General features: G+C 47.0%; 1 protein-coding gene across 4 annotated transcripts in view; it reads right to left on the reverse strand.

Moving 5' to 3' along the window:
* Nucleotides 1-17597, reverse strand: part of MKL2 (MKL/myocardin-like 2) — a 143439-nt gene that overhangs the window by 11222 nt on the left and 114620 nt on the right. For all 4 annotated transcript variants that reach the window (XM_012731934.1, XM_012731932.1, XM_012731933.1 and 1 more), the window contains exons 8-12: nt 9086-9220; nt 6648-6895; nt 3242-3371; nt 1583-2638; nt 392-526 (exon numbers count right to left, since the gene is read on the reverse strand). In XM_012731934.1, coding sequence (XP_012587388.1) covers nt 392-526; nt 1583-2638; nt 3242-3371; nt 6648-6895; nt 9086-9220 — 1704 coding nt within the window. The remainder of the gene's footprint in view (nt 1-391; nt 527-1582; nt 2639-3241; nt 3372-6647; nt 6896-9085; nt 9221-17597) is intronic.

The raw sequence follows: 17597 nt of genomic DNA on the forward strand, positions 1-17597 counted from the left end.
CACTCATCTTACTCTGTGAAACATTTTCCTGCTTGTACTTCATCAATCTGCCTGTTCTGCTCCCCACTCTGTCCCTGGTGAATCCTCTCACCGCCCCTGCACCTCTGGCCTGTACCCCAGTTCTGTGTGCATAAATAAATCTTTAAAAAAAAAACCACTTTGGAAACTTCCTTGGGAATGGAGTTTGACTGTGAGGGCCCCTGTCTTTCAGTATATAAGGGACTTTCTGTCCTGGATGGGCATGTGAGCAGCGTCTGTCCAGGCTCACGGGTGGCAGCTGGGTCAGACACAAGCAAAGAGGAGCCTCACGCTTCTACCAAGACACTTGGTAATGACCAAGTGTCTTGGAAATGACTGAGCAGGTGACCTAAACACAGAAACGTTCACCAACCTTTCGGATTTGCTGGGGCTGAGTGAGCACACGCGGTGTGAAAGCATCTTGCTTCTGAGCCGCAGGCTGGGCCACGGCCGCCGACAGAGCAGCAGCTGCAGTCTGGGGCTGAGTCTGGATTCCCGCTTGCGGCGCCTACGAGGCAAATTGAAAAACGGAATCGCCAGAACCGCAAGTTAAAACCAAGAGTTTAAATGTGAAATAACTGGTCACTTGCGTCTAAAATAGCCAAATGTTTACAGATACACACTTCACACGAACCATAACAATTCTAACCCTGAAACTGATAGGCCAGAGCAGTTATTTTCATGTTGTTTAAATGGCCAAAACTTTTCATTGAAAATCTGGGGAAAATGTACGACAATGGGAAGCTACTGCAGCTCCACACACACACCAGGCCAGGCACTGCAGTGACTTTAATGGCAACAAGGAGCTGCCGTCAGTCGGCTGCGTGCCCAGCAGAGCGTGCGGCTCGTGTCCCCAGAGCGTCACTCCAGTGGGAGGCTGGGGTGGGAGAAGTTACACTATGGCTTTCAGTTCCCAGACACTCCAAATACTGAACAAACAAGAGGCTGTGCACATGCCCAGGGCTTTGAGGTCATGCCTCCTAACCCCCAGGGCACGGTGACTCTCCACAAGGGTCGATACCCGGCAGAAGGCAGAGAAGCAGCTGTTCAGATGTCATCACCCGTGGCTCACAGTTGTTAAAACCTACCAGCTGCCAGTCATGGGAGGGACAGTGCAAGCCACACAGGCAGGAAAGGGCAGGGCAGGTTCACTGAACCATCACCTCTCAACATGCCCACTCTGAAGCTGGGGTCACTCTGTCTCCTTGGCACTAAAGAACCCCACTTGGGAGGCAGATCCAAGGCCTGCCCCAGAGGAGAAGCTCCGGAGTGAGCAGGAGAACATCTGAGTGGCACCTCTAGCCTTGAGCAGTTTCAAACTTTGGAAGACCTCAGTTTCCGTGCCCAGAAATGGGCTGGGCACTTGGGGGACACTGCATTAGAATCTAGGGGGAGGAAACCATTCCAAGTCCTATAGAGAAACAGCATCAGCCAGCCACATTTCTAAATGCCCCCAGGCCCCAAATGCACTTTCTGCCACTGCTAAGCCTGAACTGAATGCCCGAAAGAGCCCAGGCCCCAGCTCTGCAGCCACAGAACATGGACGGTAGAAGACCCTTCCCACCTGGAGTTTGAGGCTGCCCACTGGGAGCTGCACGGAGGTGACGCTGGAGCCCTGGATGGACACTGGCAGCAGCAGCTGGGCAGTCTGCGTGGTCAGTAACGCCTGGGGCTGAGCCACGAGGGCCGGCGGCGGCTGCCCCTGGGGACTCACGTAGAACTGGGGGATGACGCTCTGCGGCTCCGCCTGGGCCAGCGGGGCCTCTTGCTTGATGACCACAGCCTTCTTGGCAACGAGGGTCTGGCCGCCCACCGGGAGGGGCTGGCCCGCAGGGTGGCCGGCTCCCGGGCCAGGCGGCCTGGAGCTGGAGCAGTCGCTGAGCGCGCCCTCGTCTTTGATGGAAGAGCCCCCATGTTTCTGGTCTGACTGCGTGACAGGATTTGCTGGTATGCCAGGCTGGGCTTCCAGAGGCCGCTGCTGCTGCTGCTGCTGCTGCTGCTGCTGCTGCCCTCGTTTTTCAACCTCGAGTTGCATTTTCAAAACTTCCACAAGTTTCTGCTCTTGTTCCAGCTTCCTCTTTAGCTCTTCAATCTGCTTCTCTTTCTCCTGAAGCTTGCGGTCCTTCTCAGCGGCGTCCAGCTCCAGGTTTGACAGAGTGCTGCTGGTGGGACTGGGGCTGTCTTCGTTACCGGCCACCCTCAAGGGAGATGAGCACAAGAACTGCGAAGGGGACACCATGGTCATGATCTCTGTGAACGTGTCTGCCATGTTCGTGTCCTCAGGCCCCAGGCTGGACTGCTCGGAGGGAGGGGGGGAGATGGGCAGAGGCGAGGTAACATTTTCGACGTGGGGAGCACTGCTGGCTCCGGCAGCTGGCAGTTCTGCCTTAAAGGTGGGGCTCGAGCTGGCCGCAGAGCTGTGCAGCGCTGGCACCGGCAGTGCCGCAGTGGCCTCTGGGCTGCTGGCGACCAAGGCAGGCGCGGACACGGCCACGAGGCCGCCGGCGGTGGCCGCGCCGCCGCTCACTTCCTGGTAGGGCTTCAGGCGCTCGATGAGGTCGGGTTTGGTGCCCGACACCGGGAGGCCCCTGCGCTTGAGCTCCGTCTTCAGCTCTGACACCTGCAAGTACAGACGGGTCAGACCTCCGCGGCCTGCCAGCACGGACACACACCGGCCGGGGACCCGGGAGGACCGCGATGAAGCTGCGGTTTCTCGAGGGCGACTTCTGCTATGTCGAGGAGAATACTAACTGCCAGAAGTGGTGACACCGACGCTTCCTGAGTAACTGCCATGCCAGACAGCCACGTTCTCTGTCCTTTCAATCAATGTTCGATCAATGGGACAGCTGTTACACTTCCGTTTCACAGGTGAGATCGCGGGGAGCGTTCACTCGTGCAAGCTAGGGCAGAAGCAAGCCTGGCCCTGGACCACACTCATCTTACTCTGTGAAACATTTTCCTGCTTTGCCTAAACTTGGCGCTAAGCAGCAAAGAAGAAAACCAGCCTCTGGAGTTAAGCAGAACTGGTCGGGTGCTTGCTTACGGTCTATACTCACTGGTTATTACTGGTCATGGTAATATAAACTGACTGGAAGTGAAAAGGAAGCAACTCTATAAAGGCTACCCTTTTTGGAGTTGAAAGTCTACCGACCACCACCCAGATCTGCCTGCCGCATCCCACAGTTTTGTGGGACTGAGGGGAACTCCTCTTGGGCGTCATCACCTTTAAGTCGTCCAGGCTAGAAGGCAGCGGTCCTGGCTTTCTCACAGGAGCAGGTGCATTCTGTCTCGGCGTGTTAGGCGTGGTATTGCTCAGAGCTGGATTCCCACTGTTATTTTTGTCATTCAGTGGCCTTAAAAAGAAAATCAAAGTTTATTAAAATAATCTGCTGCTTTGCCGTTTGCTTCTGCTAACAGTTGACTAACTTCTGGTTATCCGTGGTCATGGAGCGGCAAACCCAGTATTATGAAGCTGTCAAATTACATACCAATAAATATCTGCAGGGCTTGCTGGCTCGCTCGGGAGAAATTTAGAAAGTGTTCCTAAGCTCCGTAGGAAAATACAAAGGCCCAAGGATGGCCGTGGAATCCTTCAAGGAGGCAAATAACTAGAAGAGTCATCGCACCAGAGGTCACAATTTATTACACTCCCGCTAAGATGACATTGGTGCTAGTATGATGGGGACAGAGCAGACAAACGGGAGACTCGAGAATCCAGGGGCAGCACCCCTCCATACGTGGGCCCCTGAGCTGTCAAAAGATGACACTGCTCTGCGGTGGAGAAAGGCGAGGCCTTCTCACAAGCAGCAATGGGAAAACTGGGTAGTAATACATAATAAAAGGGGGCTCTTGATTGACACCCATACTTCACATCATCCCCCAAACATAAATGTGCGTTGTAAAACATAGAGCCTCCAGAAGATGACTCTTGGTCATGTCTTCATGACTTTTGGATAGGAAAAGATTTCTTCAACAGAATACAGAAAGCACTCAGTGAAAGGCATGCCCTGAAGAGGGTGAAGTCAAGCTAACAGGGGGAGATAGCTGTAATATTTCTGACAAAGGCCTGATATCTGAAATATTCAAAGAAGCCTTGCAAACCAGCAGGAAAAACCCATAAAGCCCATCAGTTGAATACAGAATAAGCATGCCACAAGACAGTATATCCCAGTGGTCTAGAGATAGGTGAGCAAGCGCTTCCCTGAGAAGAACAAGGAGAAGGGAAGCGAAACCCCGCCCGAAGGGCAGGCTGCTGCACGGAGGCGCTGCTCCCCACCGGACGGCGAGTGCCGCCGCAGACACGTGCACGCGGGCTGCGTCACAGGCTGCTCGACAGGCCAGACTGCTCTGCGGGGCGGGGGGCACTGCGAAGGATGTGGGCGAGCTCTGGGGGATACTGGTAATTTCCATGTCCTGATGTAGGTGGTGGCTATGGGGGCTTACTTGGGTACCAGTTTTCACTTAGGATTTATGGGCTTCTTTGTATGTAAATTATACTTAACTTAATAGTTTTTTTTTAATAGTGCTGAATCAATTGCTAAGTTCTAAAGTTAGGCTCTTTTGCAATAACTCCCCAAAACCCCTTTCCACATCCAAGCCAGGTCTACCTCTGGCTCCTACTGTGACTTCGCAAGTCCTTTCTGGTGACCGACACCTGCTTAAGAAAGGGGCAAGCAAGGCTTGTGCCGGCCAGAGCTACCGCGGCCTTGGGCTTTCTGGGGTGTCAGCCTGTGCGGAAGCCAGAGGTGCCGAATTCCACAAAAAGGGGCCTGAGGTGACAGTGCCGTGGGTGAGCATCACGGCTGGATGAGCTTTGTCCAGTGAATTCTACCAGGAAGTCTGTGACTGAAGCCAGTCCCGGCCCTGACTACAGCTAACCCGACATTCATTTTGAGGCTTTTTTAAAAAAACTTGCCTAAGTTTCACACTTCAAGTATTAGAGATGAAATTTCTTTAAATTTGGATGAAATGAAAAATATTTCAAATTCAACATTATAGTTTAGTGTGATGAAAACATTTGATTAAACAACTATCTCAATTTTATTTTCATTATTGTTCCCCCAAGGAACATTTTTTTAGACTTTTTTCCCTACGCGTGCTCCCCGTGACATTTTAGTGCCGCAGACATGCTGCCGTCTGTGCTCCGTCAGTAAATGTGCAGTCCCCGCGGCCGGCCTGTGCGCCTTCTGGATTATTTTCTTCACAATGTCATTTAGATGAATGACTCCATTCATGTTATCTTTTTGACTGAGACCTACAACCCCTGTTACTATTTGTAACAATCAGTATTTAACTGAACCTTTAACAAAATTATTCTAAATTGATTTACTGTCCCCTCAAAATCAGTTGAAAAGCAGGGGAGGCAGATGACTGTGGTCATGTACCCAGGAAACCCCAAAGTCCAGAGCTGGGAAGAGATCTCTGGGCCTACTGGAATTTTGGTAAAATGAAAATGTATTAGAAAATACCTGCTTTGAAAAAATTAAGCAGAACTACGTGCAGTCTTTATGTGGTAAAACACAAGGCGTGGTCTTTGCTCTTCCCGGTTTTGGGGTCCTTTTGTGGGCCACTTTTCCTGGCAGAGGCGGGTGGTATGGTGGGGAGGCTGAGGAGTGGGCACTGGAACCTGAAGCGGACAGACGCCCCGCGTGGCGTGTCCCTGGGCCACAGGCCCGCGCCCATCCCGGCAGGGCCCTTTCAGGGGACCGTTTCTTCCTCTGGGAATGAGTCAGCACTGCCAGCGGCACCTGGGGTTCCTGTGGGGCCCCGATGGCCGAGGCCAGCACAGCGCCTCTTTGATATTCTTCCCATTCTCTTTGACCTCTCCTGGTTCCCTTCCAAAGTCAACGCCTCACTCAGGCCTGCCTGCTCTGACAGTGATAAAATCCTACAAAAATTCCTTCTGCTTCCTCTCTGTGTCCTGATGTTTTAAGTGAACTGATAATCTCCTTCTCTTGTCGCCCCTTTGCCTCAAGCCCCCCTTGCCTTTCCTGTCTACATATCTACATTCAGCTTTTATGCTGAGCTTAAAAAAAATTTCTACCATATCTCTGCTACTTAAGTTTTCTCATAGCAGTTAATACTATTTGAGTAAATAACAGGCAAATCTTTGCTGGATGAACAGTGTGAGAAGTCACGTCTGGCCCTCCCGGGTAGCGCAGTGGGTCAGGGCGCAGCCCTGCAAGCGAGCCGCAGCCCCTTCAGTGCGAGTTCGATCCCCGCCCCGGAGCTGACCCACACGGCCCGGCAGACCTCTCCAGCCTCCCGCTGCTCCCCTCGGCAGTGCACTTCCTCAATCTGCCTGTTCTGCTCCCCGCTCTGTCTCTGGGGAAGCCTCTCACCGCCCCTGCACCTCTGGCCTGTCCCCCAGTTCTGTGTGCATCGATAAATCAATCTTTTAAAAAAAGAAAAGTCACATCTCACTTGAAACATTCAGAACCTGTCCTGGAGGACAGCCCCGGACTGAAATGAAACGCAGGCTATTTTCTCTGTTGACTTTAGACACTGAGAGGCTTTGATGAGACTAAAATGAAAACAGCCCCCCTGCACGTGGAAATCAGCCCCGTCTCTAGCACTGCCAGTCCCCAGACAAGCCCCAGCGGGCACTCTCGGGGTGGGGCCCAGCATACTTGAGCGGGGCGGGCAGGATGGCCTGGTAGTTGTAGTGCTGCTGCTGCTGGCTCAGGATCTGGAGCTGCAGGAAGAGCTGCTGCTGCTGGAGCAGGCGGGCGTAGTTGGAGTCCATCTGCGGCTCGTGCTTCTCACCTTTCTGGTCTGGCGGGATGTACTGGTGGTACTTCAGCTTCTTTACCCGCGGTTTGGGGTCTTTGCACTTCTTGCTCCGGTGTTTGTCATTTGGATTCTTGGGATGGCTTTGCTATTTTCCACAAGAAGAAAATACGACTATTTTAAGAGAGCCTAGTACATGCCAGCTCTACTACATGTCTGCATGATTTTCAGTTAAAATGCACCTTTCCATTCTAGAAAGCCATGTACTGACTGTATTTCAAGTGCCATGGAAATATCTGCATGTAATATCTAAAATTGTTAAAAACCCTGTGGAAAATACGTAAAAATAGAAAAATGTTTCTAAATGAAAATAAACCAGAATACAAAGCTATATATTTTTAGGGCAAAATAACAGAGAAAATTAAAATACCAATTGATGCAAAAAAGAACTTTTAAAAAATCTTGAAATGACTGCATTTTTGTTTTGAAAATGTGGTAAGAGATTCCATCTGATGGTGAAGAATCCAGTGGTTACTTCCTGAGTTATTTTCTTCTCCAGTTTTAAGTTATTAGATCAATTTCTACTTTTTAGTACTCATAAGGTAACACTGCCTGAAAAAAAAACAGTCCATCAACAACAACAAAAAAACAAGATACAGAGAACTCTTCAGCTGCTTTAGGTGAGACGCCCAGTAAGACGACTCTGAGAAGGACGAGGTGGGATCCGGCCATTTACGTGAACACATTCGTGTTCACAGAATGGGGAATTGCCGTCCCCCGGCCAGACAGACAACAAACAAAAACCACCACCCAAAACAACGAATAAAAATCACTGTGTCCCACAGATCAGAAATCACCAGTCCCAAGTTTGCTTCTACCCATGGCCACCTCCGTTGGGTGACACTGACTTCCTTGTTCACACTTCTCCTCTGTTTCCATGGACACCCCAAGGCGAGTCCTTCCCCTCTTGCGCATCTCACCCACATGCTGCCTGCTGACCTCACAGCACACCTGGCCTCTCCCGCGTCCCTCTCCTTCCTATGCGGCTCACCTCCCCGCACACACTGTGTTTTGCAGTCTGCCTGCCTCCGCTCTTGGCCGAGGGGTGGCTCGTCACTACCCTCCACTCCCTTCTCTACTCCTGGGACCCGAGTCTGGGCAAGCACTGATAATTCAGCTGACTTCTGATTAGCACAAGTCATCAGGAGTTATTTGTAAATAATACACCTGTCCTAGCCCCCAAGCCCTCCTTAAACTCAGCAGCTTGTGAAGAGCAGAAATTCAGAGCCGAGGAGAGGTGCAGATCATATGCTAGCACCCAGGGGCAGGTGGGCTGGCGCCCGGAGGGCGCCTCTAGTGGCACCTGCTTGGGGGTGGGGAGAGGAGGTAAGAGCTGACATTACTGACAGTTGCCATGTCCTGCCCTCTGGAGTTTCAGGGTCCAACAGTAAGAGGTGGAAGTGCATCGATATGCTCCACAGCCAGCCACTGACAGCCTTTCTCTCCAGGATGGACAAGGACATGTCCAGTGAACGGACAGAAGCGGGGGAGATGCAGGGGAATACTTGTGGGCTGCAGGGTTAGCTGGGCGGCAGCCAGGCTGGGACGCAGGCTGTCTCCTCTGCCTGTCAGGTCTGCAGAACTCCGTCTCCGCTGAGCGGTAGGGGCGTGAGCTAGCTCCCCAGTATTTTAAGTTTGAGACCGGCTCATCTGGACAAAAACCCACATCTGATATGATTAGCTATACCTCAGTTTACCCCTGTCACTTTATCTAGTAGTCCCAAAAATACATTTAGTATCTCAAAAAATGTACTATATACTAAAACGTTTTAAAATTCCTTGGGATTTATGCTAACGGAATCACTTTGACCAAGTATACTGCCAGAATGTAGGGAACAAAGCCACAAATCTGCAGCTTCTCTTTAGAACAAACTAAACTTCATCAGGCCACACAAATCTGCTAAGCCAAAAAATGCACTTGCTTCTCTATAAAAACTTGAACTTGTCGTGTAATACCTATCTGAAACGCCACTGCGTCTGACCTTGTTTATAAACTTCAAAACCGCGTCGCCAGGAAAGAGGCCTGCTCGAGAGGCCGCGACGCCTCACTCCAGCACCCCGTTTCATCTGAGTGCCCGGGAGGTGGGAGCGTGATAACGGGGTCCCAGGGCCTTCTGCACAGCACCGCAGAAGGCTGTTCTACTGCAACCAGGGCAATCGGCACTTGTTGAAGGCTTGGTCCGGCAGCCTCCCCAGCTCTTCTGTTTGTAGCTCCAGGCTGAACATGACACACAGTCACAGTCAAGACACTCAAGCCCCACATCTGCAGAGCACCCACCTTTACCAGTGCTGGCCCGGGCTTTGCTGAGGACACAGTGTTTGTGGGGAGGACGGGAGCTGTGGACCTTGTGGGGGTTTGATCCGCAGGAGGAGTTTTCAAGAATTCAGGAACTGCTGGGGGTACTGAAGTAAACTGGTGAGAAAGAAAGGAAAAAAGTCCGTAAGATCAATTAAGCAATAAATTATCAATAATTTAATAAATCAATGAAAATATGCAAAACAGAATTCTAAAGGAATCTCATTTTAAAAAAGAAAGTCTGCTAAAAAGAAACAAAAGAAACGATGATGCCTGGCGGAACAGCAAGCTTCACTTGAGTGGAGTCAATTATTTAGACTTGGCCTTCGCGGTGATGAAAAAGCTGAAGCTAATTACGGTTAGGCTGAGTAAACTCTAGAAAATGTTTTCTCAAAAATATGGTTAGAGTCAACTTTTGTAGCAGAAAGAGCTCCCAAACCATCCCTGCCCTTAGCCGCCACCAGGCTGCTCTCCGGAGCTCCTCCTCCCTAGCTCTCATTCCTGCAGCGGGGGAGAGATGAAGAACCGGAGCTGATAAGAGTGACCACCTATTTCACTAATAACCCCCTCACTGGAAGCAAGAAGCTAATATACTAAGCAATTATTGAATCTCAGCTTGGAGTCATGTCGGAACAAAGGAAGCTACAGGAGATTTTGTTCCTCTTCTTATCAAGTAACACTAGCACTCTGCTTCAAGTAGATTTTAAGTATTTAATTATTGGAAAGAGGTATTACTACTATAATAGATCAGTTAAATGCTGCTCGTCGATCACTACTTGAATTCACTAGCGCCAGCCTTCTCTAGAGAAGAATTATCTTTATCACTTCCACTTTCCTGAACAATTCTCAAACTCATTACAACAGTCAAAATCAGTTCTCTCGTTGAAGTATTTGGTTTCAAAAATAGTAAACTGTATTTTCCCTCCTTAAAATAAATGACCTGAAAACTTAGAGGACTCTTAGCAGCAAGAAATATGAAGCCCGGCACATACTAGTTACTCAATAAATGTTTGTTTGATGGGTGAATGGACATTCCCTGTGGCTGTGCTCGTGCCTGGCTACACGCTCAAGATGCTGAGACTGGGCAAGCTCACCACGCTTGCCTGAGCTGGCTCCATCCTCAGGACTGTTTGGTCTTGATTTTAGCTTCTCAGTAATTATTTGTAAACGTTGACAACCTGAATTTTCAAAGATGGTTGTATTCAACTTCACTGTCAAACAGAAATGAAAGGCCCCACTGCGAGTCTTGATACCTGTGTTTCAAGCGGATTCTGTCCTCAAATGGCCTTGAGGCCGTGGGCCCAGCGAACCTCCACACAAAGTGGATGGTGATGGGCAGCAGGTAACTGCGCTAAGGGACATGATTTTTATTTTTTTAAAGCCATTGAGTTTTTTTTTTTTTTTTTTTAAAGATTTATCTATGCATACAGAACTGGAGTACTGGCCAGAGGCACAGGTGTGATGAGAGGATTCACCAGAGACAGAGCGGGGAGCAGAACAGGCAGATCGACAAGGTACACTGCTGAGGGGAGCAGCGGGTGGGTCAGGAGAGGTCTGCCGCGCCACGTGGGTCACCTCCGGGGCAGGGATCGAACTCATGCTGAGGTGGCTTTAGCTTCTTAGTGCTGTGCTTTAACTCACTGTGCCACCAGGGAGGGCCGGGACATAATTTTATGTTGTTTTCCTTTCACTTTGCACATTTTTTAAGGAATGAGGATATTTTTCTCTGGGTCAATTTTCACACAAGAGAGAAACATTCCTTGGCTATTAAATAACTGGCATATGAAGCAGAACCAGATACTTGAACTGTGAAATATGTATGTGTACTTCTCTGAAGATTGAACCCTACAACCCACAACCTACTTTACCCCACTCCCTGATATGATAGTAATGATGTGTCTGAGAGCAGTCAATGTTAATAATCTGAGTAACGACCCAGGCGTGTGAATGTGGTATCCATTATTACATTTACAAAATGGCTTGTAGACCCCGTCTACCTGACATCAGTCTTGATTATTAATACAGCGCATCTCCACTTAGGATTAACCAGGAAGCACCTAGAAAACTATGACTTTAATGGACACCATGAGACCACTTTTACCAAAGGTGAACTGATACACAGGAGTTAAGGTCCAACAGTGAATTTCTAGTCACAAAAACATCACCAGGCCCCTCCCTGGTGGCACAATGGGATAGGCTGCAGCTCTGCAACCTAGCCGCAGCCATTTCAGTGCAAGTTCAATCCCCAGCCCCAGAGGTGGCCCACATGGCACGGCAGACCTCTACTATCTCGCCTGTTGCTCCCCTCAGCAGTGTACTTCGTAGATCTGCCTGTTCTGCTCCCCACTCTGTCTCTGGTGAAGCCTCTCACTGCCCCTGTACCGCTGGCTTGTACCCCAGTTCTGGATGAATAAATCAATCTTTAAAAACAAACATCACCAAACTGCTAAATTAAGACTCCAAATGGCTACTACTTCAACCCTAATTTGTACCCCCTGACTCACTCACCCGCTCCCAGCCCTCTGTCCGGTTCGGGCTGCAGGTGGCAGGACCCTGTCGTGGGACCCTCTCACGGTGCAGGGCAGGTGCATCACCACGCCCACACTTGCACAGACTGGGGTCGCTGAGACATGCCAGAGAACCTTTCAAGTGACCTCTGGGCTGTGGAGGACCCAGGGTGGCCGGAGAAAACCCACACGGACACAGGAGAACATGCAGATTCTCAGTGGCCCTGGCTAAAATTTTCTTTCCCCCTCAACAATGGAACAAAACAACCTAAAATGAAACTGCCTTATCCATGGCCCCGTCTCTGCGCTCATCTGCTCTGTTGGCATTTGTGTGACTCTTCTCCTTGCACCACAGGAATCACCCAGCGGGGACACAGCAATTGCTGATTTGACTCATCTGAAGATAAAGTTGGGTTCAAAAAGGCTAACTATTGAATTTTCACATTTAGCCAATTTTTATCATGCACTGTAGGAAGGACCAAAAACAAAACCAAACCTGAAAACTCACAAAACCAAATTTAGATCATATACTCATGGCTCATTATCAAAGTAATCCAAATATTAGTAATTCTGAAAGGACAATCTTCCAAGAAGGATCAAGCAAGGAATATCCACGCCAGAAAAATACTATACTTACTTTTTCTATAATAAATTGAGCAATTATGTTAAAAACCTTAAAAGAATGTGTTAAATTGCCACTGAGATGTTAAGTTCGCCTAAAGCACCATCAAAATTTAATCTCAAAACCATTCAGCCACAGCTTTGTCCACTGGCTCCACTCACTGATTCATCACAGTCACAGCCCTTTAACTGCCATCATAACGCCATGAAGGAAAATGCCAGAAGAATACTGGTACTTAAAGAAGGACATTTTTGCTTTAAATAGAACTCAAAACGCTTCCAATCTTAACACCGATTTTTCCCTTACTGAAACTGCTGTAAGAAAAGTTCTGTTATGAAAAAAACAAAAACAAACAACTCAGAGCAAATGTTTAAGTGGATTAAAGTTTCCAAATGTCTGCGCTGGTACCTTCTAAGAAGAGATACTGTTCTCCAGGATGTTCCCTTTTAACTGTCATTTGTTAAATGCAACCTAGACATGGCAATCTAAAAACCAGATATTTAAAAAAAGCATTTCTTATTGTAGATTCTGAATACACAGTAAGTGTGTTTTTAACTTAGGATGTAGAAGAGTGCTAGTTGTGGTGGTAATATGCAAGTAAGAAATTCAAAATGCAGTTCTTTAAATGTTTCCACACTCTAATCCCCAAATAAAATACACTAGTCCAAGAGTAGGTTTAAGAGAAATGAAAACACGTTTTCTAGCTTGAACACATACGTCAGGTTCCAGCTGTGCTAAACCCACCACTTGGCGCCGCCCGCTCGCTGCACATGCGTGAACACAGAAGTGAGTCGATCCACTGGCACAACGCTGGCGGACATTCAGTTAGTACTTAATTTCCTGGCTGGCAGTGAAGGCTACTTTAAAAAAAATTGTGGTAAAATAAACATAACATTAACCACTTTTAAGTGCTTAGTCCTAGGGCATGAAGTACAACGAGGCGGTCATGCAACCACCAGCCCCCTCCCCCCCCCAAAAGCACCTGTCACTGCTGATCAACAAGCGCAGCCCTGGACTAGGCGCCGCTCAGACTACGCCCACACCACGCTCCCTTTCCGGGACAGCCTTCTTCACTTAGTGTAATGACCTCCAGCTTCGTCCATGTTGTGAAATGTGTTGGAATGTTCTTTATAGGGCTGAGTGATATGCCATCGTGTGTACGGAGCACATCTGGTCTCTCCAGGTATTCTATTTTCACTTAGGGCAGATACCCAGGGGTGGGGGTGTGGAATCAGATGGTACTTCAATTTTGACTCTTGAGGACCTGCTATGCCAATTTCTCTTGTAGATGCCCATTTCGCATCCCCACGTCCCACCAACCCCTACTAATTGATGTTTTTTTTGGTAGCAATCATTCTGATGGCGTGAGGTGATGTCTTATTGTGGGTTGTTTTGCATTTCTTTAGTGGTTAACGATGCTCAGCATGTTTTCATGTGCCAACTGGCAGCCTGTTAAGCCTCTGTGGAAAAATGTCCCTCAAGTCCTTTGTTCACTTCTTTTTTTTTTTTTTTTTAAAGATTATTTATTTGTGCATACAGAACTGGAGTACAGGCCAGAAGCTCAGGGGTGGCGAGAGGCTTTACCAGAGACAGAGTGGGGAGCAGAACAGGCAGATCGACGAAGTACACTGCTGAGGAGAGCAGCGGGCGGGTCAGGAGAGGTCTGCCACGCCATGTGGTCACCTCCGGGGCAGGCAAGGATTTGAACTCATGCGAAAGTGGCTTTAGCTTCTCAGTGCTGTGCTTTAACCCGCTGCGCTACCAGGGAGGGCCACCTTTGTTCACTTCTAAGTGAAGTTGTTTGTCTTTTTTGTTGTACGTGTTGAGATGCAGAAGTTCTCCATATATTTTGGATATTAGCCCACTGTGAGATACGTATCTGCAAACATTTTCTCCCTCTCTGTGAATGCTTTTTACTCTGTTGACAGTGACCACTGAGGCACCAGAGTTCCTGACTGGGTTTCTGTATGGCGTAGATCTCTGGCACAGGCATGTTTGGTTTCCAGCGCTTGATGCAGTCCGTTCAGCCTGCCTTTCATTCAGCATTTCTGGTGGAGAGCAGGGCTGGGGCCTTCCTATGCTGCCATACCGCTGGCCTGCCTCATCTTTCAGGTGAGATTTCCTGTTCCTTGAGAGACAGCACAAAGCATGCAGATACATGTTTGTGTAGTACAGCTGACTCCTGAACATGGTGGCGTGTAGTGACTGTAGTGGGCTGCCGTGCCTGTCCATGCAATCAAAAATCTGTATATGACTTTGGACATCCCACCTCCCCGTACTTAACCGTACTCATTGCTTGGTATATGTGGGTACTGCTTTTGGGGCTCCTCCTCCCTGTAGATGCCAAAGTCTAAGGAAGCTCCAGTCCCTCCGGCTGGTCCCTTGCATCTGCAGGTCCTACACGTGCAGATTCAACCAACCACAGATGTCAGCTGGCTGAATCCACGAAGGAAGGATCTGGAGGGAAAAACCCACGTGTCGGTGGACCAGTGCAGTTCAAACCCACTTGTTCAAGGTTCAGCTGTACTTCTGATTTTTAATAGTTCAGTTATAACCAGTACTATGCTACCTGAAATAACATGACCGGAGTAATTCATAGCCTATTCGAATCATTAATGAATATTCCTTTTGGTGATCCCTTCGTACAAGAATCAGCGTTAAAAAAATCATTAATATTTTGAATCAACTTTGCCAACCTCAGAGTCAAAGTCCACTTTATTTAGGAAGTTATCACCTATATTCTCCAGAACCATGAAGAATATCAGTTATATCCTTGGTGTGATCACTTAGTGATTCACAAGCTAGGTGAATGTGGAAGCATAATAATTAATTATTAGAGTTATTATTAGTTATTTTTGGAAACTGAGTTATGAAACTTGAGTAGAATGTATGGTTGAGGCAATAATGGTGTGTTTGTTTCTTAATGCAAGTAACAGTTGTCACTGTGAACCGTGAAAGGATACCACAGGCTGATAGGTTATATCTTAAGCAGAATTTCAAACTGTTGGCATAAGGACAAAGTCCTTCATTCAAACTCTGTGTGGCCAAAAAGTCTCTTTTTGAAGGCATCTGCTTCAGTAAACAGATAAAGCGAGCCGCTCAGTGTCTGGTGTAGTCAAGTGCTCAAGAAGTCTTGGCCACTTTTTTTTATCATTATCTCATTTATATTCAATAAATATTAATTTAATTAAAAACAGATAGGAAAGGCCTGATCTGCACAATGCACTGCTATAGGCTCTTGCCCGCTAGTCACAGGAGAACTGAGGTGCAGCTTCATAGTTAACGCTAGAAGCCAACTCAAAATCTGCAATAAGTAGCGGAGTCCTCTTGGTTTTGAAGTTGTAACAAAACTAACGGAACAGGGCAATAATAGAAGTTACAATCAATATCTTTGATGTCCTACTCGGGCCTTTACTAATGAGTCATTGCAATATAAGGCTAATTTCGATTACTTAATATATGTGTACACTGTTCATTCTCTTTCAGCAAAACTTGAGGTTTGTGTCTTATTTGACAAAAGGTCATCTACCTGGCAGTTACTTGATACATTGGGGAAAAGAGTCTACCAAACTCTAATATGCTTGTCCCGAAAATATATGAGAGCACATGACTAACAAGGTTGCTTTCAGCATGGGCTTTAAAAATTAACACAAATCTTGTCAGAACAGACGTCCAGTGAAACAGCTCAGCATTTATGATAAACGATTAATTAAATGGCCTAAGAAATTGCCAAGAGGAAAAAGCCTTTAGATTCAAAGGAGCAGTGAACAGTCCTGGTGTCCACATGTGGCAGGCTGGCCCTAATTTTCTACAGCTTTTCATTGTTTAAGAGTTGCTGAAGCACAAAATGAATTGAGCTCCAATATGTGGTGTGTGTTCCATTAATATTTTGGCAAATTCCTTTCCAGCTGTACTTTGATCCAAATTGAAAAGACAAGAAAAAAGTCCAAGGATAAGCAGTTTTAGTCTCTTACAGACCACACAGAAATACATATTTCAAAGGAGAATTTCTTCACTGTTAAAATTTCCATCTTGAAGAGAGGACATGGGTGTGCCACCCTGTCCATGCTGGGAGGTGGCCAGCATGGCTACGCCTGGGAACTCTGTGCTTTACCTGCATGCTGTGCGCTAGAATCTTTTTTTGGGGGGGATGGGGTGGGGAAATCTTTCCTCTATTTGAATAATTTTCCTGTGGTACTTCCGTGTGTTCTGAAGAACCATGGAAACTCATGTCATCAATACATTATGGAATAAAAAAAGCATAAAGAAATTGAGTCTAATTTTTCACTCAACCAATTATCTATACATATAACTTTTAAGAACCTAAAGAAAATTCCTGCACTGATCTTGAATTTTCTCTTAAAGTATTAAAAAAAATTACACTTAGGGAAATTAGAAAAATGTGATTAAGCCACAGGATTAAATATGCAGTACAAAGTGATGACCACTCAATCTATGAAGACCCCTGGTTCAGGTAAATAAGAAACAAAATGACTCTGTGGCAGAGCTGCCGAAGGTCTGTGGACCTCTGTAGTCCCTGCCTGTGACAAATATGACACCATGATGCAATCAGTCCTTTTATGTTGTTCTGTAAGACAATCAGTCCACAATGCAATGGAAATAAAAACACACACTCGTTCTTCTGTCAGCAATTTGAGGTTCACCGGTCTGTAGTAACTAAAAGTCACCACCATGTTCTAACAATGAGTTTTCTTTATAAAGATTCAGAACTAAGAATCTCAAGAACACCCTAAATATAAGAAGTTATGTTACTCTTACTATCTTTGCTTTACTTAAATTTCAGTAATAGTGATGAGACTGCCTTTAGTGGGAAGGAGCAAGGTAATTCCAAAGTGAAACAACAAGTCGTGGAGGTGACCTTGGAGGGTCTTTCACTCACCAAAGCAGTAAGCATTGGCACTATTTGAACCCTGTGTGTGCATCTTGGGTTCCTAAGGTAAAATGAAGGATACACCTGCCCTCTGCAGAACTTGATGTCTAATCAGAAGCAATAGTTTTAATATACCTCCCCTTTGAACAAATATGAAAGTAACTGCATTTAGGGAGATAAATGCACTTTATATATACACACTGTGTGTGTGTGTGTGTGTGTGTGTGTATATATATATATGCATTTATATAAGTATATATGTACATACTTTATATATATAAAGTGAGATGATGCTTGGACAAACTGTAAACAAGCATAAGAGTGAAAATAATTAGTACAATATTTGCCAAATCAAAACCTAATTATTACTTCTAGATGACATAAGAATGCCAAAGATTTACAGGTATCATAAAGTTTGTCTGTGTAGTTATTAAAAAAGCAAAACTATCCTCCAACATCCTTAGACTCCTGCGT

The sequence above is a fragment of the Condylura cristata genome, unplaced genomic scaffold, assembly GCF_000260355.1.
Source record: "Condylura cristata isolate star-nosed mole 26May11 unplaced genomic scaffold, ConCri1.0 scaffold00032, whole genome shotgun sequence".
Lineage (NCBI taxonomy): Eukaryota > Metazoa > Chordata > Mammalia > Eulipotyphla > Talpidae > Condylura > Condylura cristata.